Source organism: Symphalangus syndactylus, chromosome 8 (genome assembly GCF_028878055.3).
Source record: "Symphalangus syndactylus isolate Jambi chromosome 8, NHGRI_mSymSyn1-v2.1_pri, whole genome shotgun sequence".
Lineage (NCBI taxonomy): Eukaryota > Metazoa > Chordata > Mammalia > Primates > Hylobatidae > Symphalangus > Symphalangus syndactylus.
In genome coordinates this window covers 42,352,928-42,367,305 of record NC_072430.2, presented here as the reverse complement: position 1 = coordinate 42,367,305, position 14,378 = coordinate 42,352,928, and the positions used below count along the sequence as shown (strand labels likewise).

The window sequence follows — 14,378 nt, the reverse complement described above, 5'->3', positions numbered from 1 at the left end:
GAAGTTTCAAGGGTTCAATGCCTGATAGGAAAGAGAAAAGAAAACAAGGAAAGAAGAAAAGTGGCAAAAACATCTCTGGCCTACAGGGGAGACCTGGGCAGTTTGATGCACATCTCCTGGTAGGGCAGTGGGTCCATTCCTTTCTCGCTTTCTTGAGGGATACTTTCTAATTACAATAATGATAATGATTGTAATAGCCATGGTTTATTGACCTAATACTAAGCACGTGCATCATCTCATTTAATCTCTACAGCAGCCTACAAGGCTGGCACTATTACTATCTCCATTTTACAGATCAGGAGACTGACGCAGAGAGAGGTGATCAGGAAGAGCTGGGACTGGTACGTAGTATGTGTTAGACATTTAAGCCTGGGAGCTGAATACTACCCTTTGCTACTTCACCAAAAATTCTATCACACTGTAAAACCGTCTACACTTATTTTTAGTTTGGAAAATATAGTCACTGCTCCACAGCTGAGTCTTGCGCAAGGAACGGCCCTGCCCCTCCCACCTTTGGGCTTCTGTCCAGCCTCCTGACAAAGCTGATTGACCAAGCTGACTGCTGACAGGCAAAGGAAATACACACCAGGCTCAGGCCCAGGCCCAGGCCCAGGAAGGAGGCCTGGAGGGAGAAGACAGACCAAGTGAGCAGAAGCCACACTCAGGCACAGGCATCTCTGGTCACTCTCCTCCCAATTGTGCAACTAAGACTGGGGAGAGCATCGTGAACAGGCATCTTGCTCACTCCTGAAATCGCAGTCCTTGGCCCATACAAGGCGCCCAGTGAGTATTTGCTGAATGAATGAATGAATGAATGAACACATGTTGGGTTTTTCCCATCATCCAAAAGAGGGCAAGAAACTAGGGTTCCCATACCCCAAGGATGAGGACATCTAGGACAGACATTCAACTCTAATTCAAAGTCAGGGAGGCTAGAACAGGAGGTAAGGAGATAAAGAAGAGGCCTGGGGGCCCCATCAGGGAGAGAATAAAGAAAACACTGAATCACTGAATCAAGACCTCTGGACCCCTGGCGTCTGGGCAGGGGTGTGCAGGGGAGCACTGAATGAAATCCCTAAAATCTGATCAAGATTCTCTGCAAGAGAGAGCAGGCCCTTGCAGGCAATCAGATGGAGCAGGCAGGAGAGACTGCACCAGCAGAGGGCTGCCAGGAGCCTCAGTGCTGGCCAGAAACACCTTCAAGGCAGGTCTGAGAAGTCTGCAGTTTACCAGCCTGTTCTACCTGCCTGGCCTCTGACACCCTGGAGAGGAAACCCTGGCAGGAGAGGGCAGGCCCAGGGAGAGCTTCCCCCACAACACGTGACCTTGGACTCCAGCACTCACCTGGTCTGGGTGGGCATGGGGCACACAAAGTCACCCCCCAGAAGGCTCCCACACTGCCACAGCAGTCCTCCTGGGTAGTCAGCTCCAGCAGAGGGTTGGCACACTGGAAGAGAGGCCATGGACACCTGTGACCACACCCTCTTCCCTCCCAGGCTGTGCACAAAGATGTCCCGGGAAAGCCTAGGACACAGAGCTCACTCCCCACATTCTGCCAGAGGATGTCCCCAGCCAAAGAAGGAGAGAAGGGAGTCAGCCCATATCCCAGAAGGAAGCAGAGAAACCTGCCGTGCACTCTCCCAGCCCCGAACCTTGTGTGTGGATGGGACACCCCAGACACAAGATCTGCCCTGTGCGGGGCTGCAAACCACCACCCTTCATGGCCCCAACCACCGTCAAAGGGTCCTAAAGGAAGAGCTTCCTCTGCCTACCTCCAGGGAACCGCAGGGTCACCCACGGTGTGGGCCTTCCTTGTGAGCAGAGCCCCAGGCTCCCACCCCAAAGTGAGAGGCCAGGGACAATCTGGGAATTCAGGGTGTTTACCCCTTGGCCGTCCCACCTCCTCCAGTTCCCTAATCTCAGATAGGGTTTCTGGAAATACCTTAGTTTCTGGAAACTAAGCGGTTTCCTAGCAACCCCAAGAAAAACCATACTGGGTCTGGTCTAACCCCTATTCTTGGGTGCCTGGCCTCAGAGAAGCTTCCCTGATTTCCCATTATGAGCTGAGGATGGTTCCAGGGGGCAATAGGGTATCTCTCATCTTTGTACCACCAGGGCTTTGGGGTTAACTTCCATTTGTTAATTCCACACCTCTGTGACCCCAACTGCAGGCTCAACTGGATACAAAACTCCTGGCCAGATCCTAACAGCCCCACTGGTCCATGTGCCAGGGGTCATAGGATCAGCAACTCTAGGCTGCCTTCACCTGAAGATGCTGATGACAGCTCCTCCAGAGGGGAACTTCCTTGGGTCCTCTTCTGTGTGCCTGGTATTGACAAGCACCAAGTAGAGCCCAGGAAGGAGGCCCAGCCTCTCCATACATGGGCAATTTCATGCCTTGGGTTTTCCCATCTGGGAAATGGGAGACTCCGCAGACACTCACATTCCATAAGAACAAAGAGGACAGAGAGGAGGAGAAGGGCAGACTGGGGACAACTGCTGTCCTGGAAGCATCCAGGGCTGAGGCCAGAGCTGTGTTCTCACCTGTCCGTTCACAGTGTTCAGGTAACACCGGCCCAGCAGTCCTCGAGGCCTGGGTGCTGCTGGGGGCAGTGGCCGAGGGGGCTCTCCAGACCGAGCAGGGATGTTGTTGCTGTCCCAGAGGCTGTGTCCAGGGCTGGCAGGCCGCCAGGGCGGGGGTCTGGTCTCCACGCTATTCTCCACTAGGGCCTCCTCCACTCCGCCCCGCACCTGGGCCACCTGGTGGATCTGCACTGAGGCCTCGGGCGGGTGGTGAATGTGCACCTTCACCAGGGAGGGGTTCACGGAGGCTGGGCACAGGGGCTGGAGTCAGAGCCAAGGAAGCAGGGCCCCACCCTCATTTCCAACCCTCTGAAGGGTATCCACCACCCCTGGACCAGGCAGGCCACTGGCTATGTGTCACCCCAAAACTCTCCTTCCACTCCTTTGCTCCCAAGTTAGAACCCCAGAATGATCCCTTGTGAGGACAGGATGAAGTGCAAACTCCTTCACTGAAGGAGCCTCATTATCACATTCCAAGCTACCTTCCTGATTCCACCTCCCCCATGACCTTGGCCAACCCTGGAACTCCAGCCCCCTGTCTCCTGCATGGCCCTACCTCCGTGCCTTTGCTCATGCCAGTCCCTCTGTTTAACCAGATGCTACCCATTGTTTCAGGCCTAACTGCAGTCCATTCCCTCCACGCAGCTGTCCCAGAGCACTCTGGGCTTAGGAGCCTCTCCATCCCCTGATCCCCTAAAGCATTCTGTATTTTTTTGGCATCTAATAATGGAAGGCAGAGAAAATGAAATGTTTTATGCTGATATTCTATTTCCCATCCATTCTCCCTCTATTACCCAGGCCCATGGGTTCCTTGAGGGCAGCACCCTGCCCTTACACTGTTTGGTCTTCCCCAAGGTACCCAGCACAGGGAAAGGGCAAAAACAAGTGGATAAATTCCAATGGGAGGACGCCGAGAAGTTGAGGGAATGAAACTCAGTGCTGAGGGCCAGGAGAAAGAGGGAGGTTTGATCGTAAAGGAAGGACTACAGGCAGCTTCCCTATCCCTGTCACAGCCATGGTGACAGCCACCACCCAACTGGCACTCGTCCCAGGGTCCCGCTGGCCCAGCTGTGCTGGCACTCACCCAGCTGGTTGGAGAGCGGCAGTGTGAAAGTGGACTGCTTCAGAGGGGCTTCCAGCAGGGCCCTGGGGCGGGACCCCCTCCCTGGAGGCTCCCTGTCTGGCTGCGGGATAGGCAGGTGGCAGAACTTCCCGGTGGAGTTGGCGGGGCACCAGCACTCGTCCCTGCCGATGCAGCGGCCTCCGTTCAGGCAGGGGATCTGGCAGAAATCTGCAACATCAACCCTCAAGGTAACCAGCGGTGGAAGAACAGCAGCACCCGCTCTGTGGCCGGTGACCACCACAGAGAAACAGGCCGCAGAACCCTGACCCTAGATGGCTCCTCTAGCCCGGAGCTCCCTGAAATGTAGGGACTTTCCACTTCATTCATGTAGAGTGAAGAAGGGTGGATAATAACCAGCCTCTGCCTTCCTAAAAAGCCTGTTTAGGCCTTTCCCTGCACCCCACAATAACCTGGGAGATGGGGAGGTGACATTATCATGAACTCTGTCTCTTCTCTGTTGAGGAAACTTGGACTCAGAGAGGTTATGTGACTCCTAGAGTCACATAGCTAGGCTGCCAAGTGAGGACTCAGCTCCCCATGTGATTTGGGACAACTTGTGGAGCCACAGTTTGGGAGCAGCAGGCTCCAGTCCAAGGCAGGCCTGGCTCTCTGGTCATCCACCCTCCAGGGCCAGCTGGGAACCATCTGAGCAGGAAAGGGACTCACAGATGCGGAAGCCAGACTTGGGGTCGTGCCCATGGCCGCCCTGGCTGTACAGGGTGGTGGTGTCGCCCCTCTCACAGTTGTTGGCACAGTGTCCACGGGCACAGGTCTGCTTGCAGATGGTGGGAGTGAAGATGATCTTGATCTTCTTGATTTTCTCCGTGAGGTTCAGCCCTGCAGAGAGAGGGCTTGGGTCCAGGGGGCAGGGCTGAGAGGCACAGCTGTGACCTCCAGAGTCTGGTTAGAAAGCCCCATGGGACTAGGGCTGCATTCATCTCAAGGGCATTTGCTGAGTACCTACTGGATGCAGAGTCCCATCGTAGGGGCAGGGTGATACCTTTGAGAAGCTCGCAGATGTGCCAGCCACCAAGCTCATACTTCACGCACATCAACCCTCTTGAGTGGGTGGTATGTTAGGTTGAACCATTAGAAATTGCCATTTTTGTAGGTTCCTATGGCTGAGTGTTGGTATTTTTCATATATCCAACCTACTATGTCCATTTTACAGCTAAGTAAACTGAGGCCCAGAGAAGTTTGGGTGCTCAAGTGATGCAGCTAGCAAGTGATGCAGCTGGGCTTTGAACCCAAGGCCAGGGAACAGAATGTGGCCCAGGCTTGCCAGAGAGGAGAGTTTTCTAAGAGAAGAGAAGAAGATAAAGCCTGAAAGGATTAGAGTCAGGTTTTGTGGGGGACTTGATTACCAGAACAAGGATCAGGCACTTTATTTGGTGGGTGGTGGGGAAGCTGCAGAAGACTTTTAAGCAGGACATCATGCTGGCTGTGACATGCCAGGGGGTCCAGAGGCAGGGTAACCACTTGGGAGGTCATGGCAGCAGTGCAAGCTGAGGCCGCTTCATTTTCCAAGAGTGGTGGCAATGATATTGGGGTATTAATTCAGTACGGGGAGCCTGGGGACAGAAGCCAGAGGCAGAAGGTTGAGGGAGAAATGGGAGGGGAGGAAGTTGAAAAAATATGTGTTGACCATGGGTTTGAGAAGCTTGACTGTGAAGGGAGGAGATAGGAGGGAAGCAGAGAAACAAGTGTGTGTGTGTGTGTGTGTGTGTGTGTGTGTGTGAATGAGAGAGCTGTAAGGAATTATACACGTTGAGGGGAAAGGGCTGAGAGTGAAGATACAGAAGCGGGGGACAAGTGATGCCAGCGTTCCAGAGGAAATGAGAAAGGGTGCCAGCATGTGCCTTAGATAAGAGGGACACCTCCCCCTCAAGATGGCATGAAAGGAATCATCAACCATGAAAAGGAAAGAAGCACTGATACCCACTGCAACATGGATAAACCTCAGAAACGTTATGCTAAGCCAGGCACAGGAACTCACTCCTGCAATCCCAGTACTTTGGGAGGCTGAGGCAGGAGGATCACTTGAGGCCAGGAGTTCGAGACCAGCCTGTGCAACATGGCAAGACCCTATCTCTACAAAACATTTAAAAATCAGCCGGGCATGGTGGTGCATGCCTGTAGTCCCAGCTACTCCAGAGGCTGAGGTGGGAGGATCACTTGAGCTCAGGAGTTTGAGATTACAGTGAGTTGTTATCATGCCACCACACTCCAGCCTGGGCAACGGAGCAAGACTCTGTCTCTTAAAAAATAAAAAGAAAAGAAAAGAAAATGTAATGCTAAGTGAAAGAAGCCAGACACAAAAGATGGCACATTGTATGACTCCATTCATGTAAAATGTCGAGGATATGCAAATCTATAGAGACAGGAAATAGGTAAGTGGTTGCCAGGGATAGGAGGGGAGATAAGGAGTGACTGCTGCTTAGTGGGTACAAGGTTTCTATTTGGAGTGATAAAAATGTTGTGGAATGAAAAGTGGTGATGGTTGCACACAATTATAAATATACTAAAAGCCACTGAAGTGTAGCCTTTAAAATGGTTAATTTTATGTTATGTGAATTCCACTTCGATTTTTTATTTTTTTATTTTTATTTATTTATTTTTTGAGACGGAGTCTTGCTCTGTCCCCCAGGCTGGAGTGCAGTGGCGCGATCTCGGCTCACTGCAAGCTCCGCCTCCCAGGCTCACGCCATTCTCCTGCCTCAGCCTCCCGAGTAGCTGGGACTACAGGCGCCCACCAACACGCCCTGCTAATTTTTTGTATTTTTAGTAGAGACGGGGTTTCACCGTGTTAGCCAGGATGGTCTCGATCTCCTGACCTCGTGATCCGCCCGCCTCAGCCTCCCAAAGTGCTGGGATTACAGGCTTGAGCCACCGCGCCCGGCCTCGATTTTTAAAATGGAAAAAAAGGAAGGAGGTGAGCTCAGGCACAGATGTAAACAGGGGGGTGGTGGGTGTGATAAGCAGGAAGTTGAGGAGCTCTCTGGGAGGTGGGGGCACGTCCGTGGGCTGACGGATGGGGCCTCGGGAAAGGAGGGGAGGGGAGAGGAGGCCTGGAGTAGCTGCTCTGAGAAATAGAGGGAGAAAATGTTCAGGCACACAGGGAGGGGTTGTCAGGCAATAACAAAGAGTGTACCATGGCGTGAATCCACAGAGATTCTGTTTCCTCCTGTGGGAAGCAGAGGCGCAGCTGTAGGTGCTGAGGAAACAACTGGTTGGGTTGATCCAGGAGGGTTGGGGTTTGCAGGAGGGATGAGGTGGAAGGACCGGGACCAGGGAGTTGAGGTTCACAGTGGGATATGAGGGAAGCAAAGCCAGGAGGGGATGATAGATTGGGCAGAAATAGAGCAGTCTAGGTCTAAGGGTTGCAACAGGGTGAAGTTCAGGTCCACTGGTTTAGGAGAATTTTGTGCCTGGACCCCGGCACAAAGCAGGTGCTCAACAAGCGTTTGTTGATTGGCTGAAAGAATGAGGGACAAGGTGACAACTCAGCCCCTCTGTGAGAGCAGAGGGGGAAGCCGAGGTGGGAGAAGAGAGTTCTAGAGGCCCTGCTCTTCTAGGACCCAAGACAGGGTATCCTTACCCCAGGGGGATGAGGGGTGCTCCAGAGGTACCGCTTGTTGGGTGCCATCTCTCTGCTCAAGGCCTGGTCCCGGGGGCAGGGCGTTGGAAGAAAGCTGGCTACTGGCCGTGGCAGTCGGGTGAAGTCGGACGGTGCGGGACAACCCCACATGCTGCTGGGAAGGGTGGGTCTGGCTGAGGCCACTCAGGGTCCTGTGGAGACAACCGTGGCACAGGGATTTGCACCCCGGGAACAGTGTGTCTGTGCCACTCCTCATCCAGCCACCCACTCTCTGCCTTCGCATAAGAACAATGCTCTCTGGCTGCCGTCTCACCCATGTATGGCTGACTCCTGGACACAAAGGTGCCCCAAGGCAGAAGGACTGATCTAAGGCCTGCCGGCTACTTTTGTAGAAATACTGACCCCTATGTGGAATCACCAGGCTTTTGGTGGGTTATTCCGGGCAAATCACTTAGCTCCTCTGGGCTCCAGGACCCTTAACTGCAAAATGGGGGTGTTAGATGGTCCTCACGTAGCTCTGACATTCCAGGAGTCTTTGAGAACCCACTATGGACCAACCCCCGCCCTAAAACCAAGTCCTGTACCTACTCCCTACCACTTCTTAATATATCCCTTAATATGAATTACCTGTAGAAGAGGTGCCCAACAAACACACCTTCAAGATTGATTCACGGCAGAGCCTAGAGTCTCCTTCTCATTTATTTTTATTGTAAGAATAATGTAACAACAATATTCAAGGAGAAAAACATGAATTCATCATCTCCCATCCTAACACAGCAAATACTTTTGCATATTTTCTTTCAACTTTTGCTCACATATATGACTTTACACTATTGTCATCACCTAGAGATACAATTTTAAGTTTCGTTTTCACTTAACATTAGATCACACTTTACACAATTCAATTTGTCATATTTGTCATGTTCATCACTACATGATAGTCCAGCTAAAGATGAATCACAACTTATTTAGACATTTACTTGTTACATATTTAGATTTTTTTAAAAGTTTTTTGTTTGTTTTTGTTTTTGAGACCGAGTTTTGCTCTCATTGCCCGGGCTGGAGTGCAATGGCGCGATCTCAGCTCACTGTGGCCTCTGCCTCCCGGGTTCAAGCAATTCTCCTGCCTCAGCCTCCCCAGTAGCTGCGATTACAGGAGCCCGCCACCACTCCTGGTTAATTTTTTGTATTTTTAGTAGAGACAAGGTTTTGCCACGTTAGCCAGGCTTGTCTCGAACTCCTGGCCTCAGGTGATCTGCCCACCTTGGCCTCCCAAACTGTTGGAATTACAGGTGTAAGCCACTGCACCTGGCCTGTTTTTAAGTTTTAAATGTGTACATCCTTACTTATATGACTTTGTCTTCTGTTAAAATATTCCTTTAGTACAGGGAGATTTGTTGTACTATTCTATTTTGTATGTTTGAAAACATGTTATAGGAAACATTTTGAAAGGATTAAAATTCTAGGATGAGGCTGGGCGTGATGGCTCACGCTTGTAATCCTAGCACTTTGGGAGGTCGAGGCGGGCAGATCACTTGAGGCCAGGAGTTCGAGATCAGCCTGGTCAACACGGTGAAACCCCATCTCTACTAAAAATATAAAAATTAGCCAGGTGTAGTGGTGCATGCCTGTAGTCCCAGGTACTTGGGAGGCTGAGGCTGAGAATCGCTTGAACCTAGAAAGTGGAGGATGCAGTGAGCTGAGATCGTGCCACTGCCCTCCAGCCTGGGCAACAGAGGGAGACTCCATCTCAAAAAAGCAAAACAAAACAAAAACTTTAGGATGAATTCCTGGGGCTAGAATGACGTATCAAAGGTTACAAACATTTATGTCTGTAGGCACACACTGGTGTATTGCTTTCTGAAAGGGTTGCATCCAAATATATAAATGAACCACTTAGAGCACAATCTTTTTTTTTTTTTTTTTTTTTTTTTTTTTTTTTTTTGAGATGGAGTCTGGCTCTGTCGCCCAGGCTGGAGTGCAGTGGCGCGATCTCGGCTCACTGCAAGCTCCGCCTCCCGGGTTCACGCCATTCTCCTGCCTCAGCCTCCCTAGTAGCTGGGACTACAGGCGCCCGCCACCGCGCCCAGCTAATTTTTTGTATTTTTTAGTAGAGACGGGGTTTCACCGTGTTAGCCAGGATGGTCTCGATCTCCTGACCTCGTGATCCGCCCGCCTCGGCCTCCCAAAGTGCTGGGATTACAGGCGTGAGCCACCACGCCCGGCCTAGAGCACAATCTTGCCAGCACAGCATATTATTAATTTTTTTTTTTTTTTTTTTTTTTTGAGACGGAGTCTTTCTCTGTCCCCCAGGCTGGAGTGCGGTGGCGCGATCTCGGCTCACCGCAACCTCCACCTCCTGGGTTCACGCCATTCTCCTGCCTCAGCCTCCCGAGTAGCTGGGACCACAGGCGCCCGCCAACACGCCCGGCTAATTTTTTTGTATTTTTTAGTAGAGACGGGGTTTCACCGTGTTAGCCAGGATGGTCTCGATCTCCTGACCTCGTGATCCACCCACCTCGGCCTCCCAAAGTGCTGGGATTACAGGCTTGAGCCACCGCGCCCGGCCATATTATTAATTTTTAATACTTTGCTAGCTTTGAATAAGCACAAAGTGGTACTTCAATGTTCTTTTCACCTCTCTCCTTTAAAAAATTATTTTTGAGGTTAAAATATTTCAGGTATTTATTTACCACTTGTTAAAATCCTCCGCTCATGTCCTTTGACATCTTAACTGCTTGAATTGTCTCATACATTTGGACACATTCTCTTGATGTTTATTATTGGGCAGGCTGTTCTAAAAGGCAGCCTCTGTTGTAAATACTCTGTCATTGTCATAATGTCTATGAACCACTGTGTATACGACAGTGTCTGGACTGTGGTGGGTGTAAGCATATTGCAGACATCAAAGCTGAGAGAGGCTCAGTCTTTGCCCAAGGTTATACAAGAGCTAAATCGGGACACCAGGATGGCAACCCAGGGCCTGATCCACAGCCTGTGTCCTGTGCCAGCCGACAACCAGCCCAGACCCCAGTGGGAGCTCAGCCTGGAAGCCTCTGCTCAGGCCTCGGGGGCATCTCTTCCCCCAGTAGGTCCCATACCAAGCCTCCCCACTGGTTTCCTTGCCGCAGTGGGATAAGGCCCTGGGATTCTCTCCCTCCCCAATCTCCACCCTAGTTCCGTTAGCCCTCGGTGACCAGGCCATGAGCAAACTCCTTATGCTTTCCTGGCAGAAGGCAAACTAGGACTGGCCTGGCACAGTTGTTCATGCCTATAATCCCAGCACTTTGGGAGGCTGAGACAGGTGGATCACCTGAGGTCAGGAGTTCGAGACCAGCCTAACCAACAGAGAGAAACCCCATCAAAAAATACAAAAATTAGCCAGGCTTGGTGGCACATGCCTGTAGTTCCAGCTACTGGGGAGGCTGAGGCACGAGAATCGCTTGAACCCAGGAGGTGGAGGTTTCAGTGAGCCAAGATCACCCCACTGCACTCCAGCCTGGGCAATAGAGTGAGACTCAATCTCAAAAAAACAAAACAAAAAAGAAAGCAAACTCCCTCCGAGGGCTTCCAAGAAAGCGCCTGGGAGAGAGAGGTGGCTGAGCTGCTGGCTCACTGGGAGCCTCGTCCTGGGTACCAGGCTGGTGCCATGCTCAGGTTAGTGGCAGTGCCACAGAGCATTCCAGAGAGGTGAAAAGAGCAGCTCATGTTCTTCCCAGACCACTGCCACTTTTCTGAACTTGACCCTGACAAAGAGCTCTCCAGTCTGGTCAGGATGGAAACTCAAAGTGTTCTTTCTTGGTGGTTTGTTGTCATTGTTATGTTATTGCTGCTGTCAGTTTTTTCTCTAATTGGTTCTCAGAGCTTATGGCACCAAGATCCCAGGGTTCAGATCCCTTAAGGGCCAGTTGGGTAGTTTTGCAGAGAAGAAAACCAAATAAACAAACCATGTATTCCCTAGTCATAGACAGGACCTGGCTGTACAGAGGAGAGGGGTTGGGACTGGGCTAGACAGATGTTGGTTCTGCCTCTTACTAGCAGCACAGCCTTGAGCAAGTCACTTAGCTCCCCTGAACCTCAGAATCGTCATCACTGAAACAAGAATAGCAATGCCCACCTCATAGGGCTGGTGTGAAGATGATGAGAACAGTGAGACCATGCAATTATTTCACAAATACAAGTAAATGGTCAAAGTAGAAAAATACGCCAGAATTCTTAAATTGCAGAAACAAGGAGGATAAAAGGAGTTAGCTACAGTTTGGACTAAATACATCTCCCCAAGCAAATAAGAAAACGTGACTGGGTCACTTAAAATTCTTCTTTATGGGAAATAAAAAGACTGCAGAAAAAAGTGTTATTGCTGTCCAAGTGTCCTTATATATACACAGGGCCAAGTGTCTAATCTGGTGTCAACACATTTTTAACAACCGGAGTCCTCTGAGCCCAATTCATTGTCACCTACTGCTCTAATGGGGATTTGGGGTTAAATGACAAACAAAAAAGCCCTGCATTCTGAGAGGCTCATAGTGGAGTAAAGGAAGAAGCTCCCAGTTTTTTTTATAGGTCCTGCCTCTTATTCCTAAAGCATCCATGTAAGGAGGTTGATATCTCTCTTTATAAGTCCCAGCCTAGTCCTCAGAGGTGAGCAGTGAGAGAGGCTCTCGCTGTGTGGATGGCTGCAGGTTCTTGGCTCAACTCTGGCTCCCTGGTGGTCTCCAGCTGGTTGCCACTGCCGTCACCACATAGAAGGGCACAGGCAGCTAGGATGGAGTGGAGACTATGAGCTGTGGAGTTTGCAAACCCCACTGTCTAGCCTTGTGTTATCTTTGCACTCATTTCCTTTAAGCAAATCGCAAGCCTTCAGCCAAATCCTGTTTGCATATTCTTTCCTAGTCTCAGGTTGTGGGACATCAAGAGAAGGGTCTGGTGCCATGTTTGCCCCAGGCTGGTCCAAAGAAGCAGTATACCCCTGATTAAGGACAGTAGAGGTTTGGTAACAGAAGAAGGCAAGTCTCAATGAGAAGGTGACCACAGCCCCCAGGAGACGCTCCATCTACTATCAGCCTTGGAAGAACCGCTGCAATGTCATCAAAGGACAGAGGTTCCAAACTCACCCAACACAAGAATGGAACTTGCTATCTTTCTGGGACTGTTCCAGGGAAGTCCTGGCCAAGCCTCCACAATGGACCAAACAGTCATCTCTAGACTTCAAGATTTCATGAATCCATAAAATTTTGGAACAAAATTGGGGGAACAACATAAAGTTGCTTTTTATTTAGGTTGCTAAGACTTTAAGACAAACGCACACAAAACTGCCAATCACTACCACCATAATTTCATGAAAGAAAAGACATTTCAGAGCCAAAAAAAGAAATGTTTGAATAAGCCTAACTTCATGGAAATCTCACCAAATGACTTTACTTTCTCCATTTATTTATGGACCATGAAATCCCCATCACAGGCCAGCACAGAGCCAACAGACAGCCACCAGATCCACCACAGTCTGCTCTCACCTGTGGACTCTGGGCTTTTCAACCAAGATGAGGAAAAATTCTCATCCCACTGGCCGGGGTCTTCAGGCCCACATGAAAGCTGCTGGGGCAGTCTGTACCCATAATGATGCCACTTACTGAAATGTGCAAGGTGTGCCCACACCCTGCCTGACACACGAAGGTTTCCCAACAGCGATGGGAAGACAAGTGGGTGAGGAGCTCTGTGCCCTCCACCCCATTCACCCTCACCCTAGCCTGGCAGCTTTCCTCTATTTACTTCATAAATTGGGCTTCCAAAAACAGCTGGCCCATCGTATCCATGGGTTCTGCATCTGCAGATTCAACCAACTGTGAATGGAAAATATTTGGGGGAAAAAAACCCAAAAAATAGCAATCAACAATGGAAAATAATACAAATAAAAATGATATAGTATGACAACTATTTACTTAGCATTTGCACAGTATTAGGTATTATAAGTAATCTAGAGATGATTTAAAGTATATGGGAGCATGTGTGTGGGTTATATGCAAACATTATGTCATTTTATATCAGGGACTTGAACATCCATGAATTTTGGTATTCACGGGGGTCCTGGAACAAATCCCCTGTGGATACTGAGGGATGACTGTACTATTTTGTTTGGAAAGGGTCTTGCTGCTAAAAGAAATTTCAAGAGTGTTGCTAAAGATGCAGAGAGTATGCCTGTAATCCCAGCACTTTGGGAGGCTGAGGCAAGCGGATCACTTGAGGTCAGAAGTTCAAGACCAGCCTGGCCAACATGGTGAAACCCTGTCTCTGCTAAAAATACAAAAATTAACCGGGCATGGTGGTGGGCACCTGTAGTCTCAGTTACTCAGGAGGCTGAGGCAGGAGAATCACTTGAACCCGGGAGGCAGAGGTTGCAGTGAGCTGAGATCATGCCATTGGATTCCAGCCTGGGTGACAGAGCGAGACTCCCTCTCAAAAAAAAAAAAAAAAAAAAAAAAAAAAAGATGCATAGAATAGTTGTAATTATCATTATGAACACGAAGCCAGATATTTTATATACATCATCTTATCTATGTTATTTTAGTGAATGAAAAAACTAAGTTGCAGAATATGCGGATAGTATGCTTCTAGTTTTGTGTTTTAAGAAAAAACTTCTCTCTCTCTTCCCCTACAGATGTTTATATAAGCATAGGAAAAGGCCAGAAATCTGTAAATAGTGGTTACTCTTTAAGAATGAGAGTGTCTATGTGTGTGTACCTCCCATTTTAAACTTTATAATTTCAATATTTTTGAAATTTTTACAATAAATATACATCACATGGAATAAATATGTATTTGTTTTGTAATCAAAATAAATCTCTATTCTTCCCAGCAACTCCATTTTATAGATAAGGAAACTGAGGCTCAGAAAAAGCATGGTAAATGTGTACACATAACTAGGACCACAATGAACTGTGTTAGCGAGCAGAGGTAAAGGAGTTCAGATAGAATACAGACCATACCTAGCAGAAGGATCCAGGGAGCTTCAGGGATAGGTAGGATTTTAACAGCCCCAAAATGAGGAGGCAGACATTCCAGATTAGAAAAATAATA

The 14,378-nt window shown here is 49.4% G+C and overlaps 1 protein-coding gene across 5 annotated transcripts in view; it reads right to left on the bottom strand.

The window, feature by feature from the left end:
• LTBP2 (latent transforming growth factor beta binding protein 2) overlaps positions 1–14,378 on the bottom strand; it is a 115,867-nt gene that overhangs the window by 48,560 nt on the left and 52,929 nt on the right. For all 5 annotated transcript variants that reach the window (XM_063644073.1, XM_055288805.1, XM_055288807.1 and 2 more), the window contains 5 exons: positions 7,305–7,495; positions 4,373–4,543; positions 3,668–3,874; positions 2,545–2,831; positions 1,345–1,447 (listed from right to left, as the gene is read on the bottom strand). In XM_063644073.1, coding sequence (XP_063500143.1) covers positions 1,345–1,447; positions 2,545–2,831; positions 3,668–3,874; positions 4,373–4,543; positions 7,305–7,495 — 959 coding nt within the window. The remainder of the gene's footprint in view (positions 1–1,344; positions 1,448–2,544; positions 2,832–3,667; positions 3,875–4,372; positions 4,544–7,304; positions 7,496–14,378) is intronic.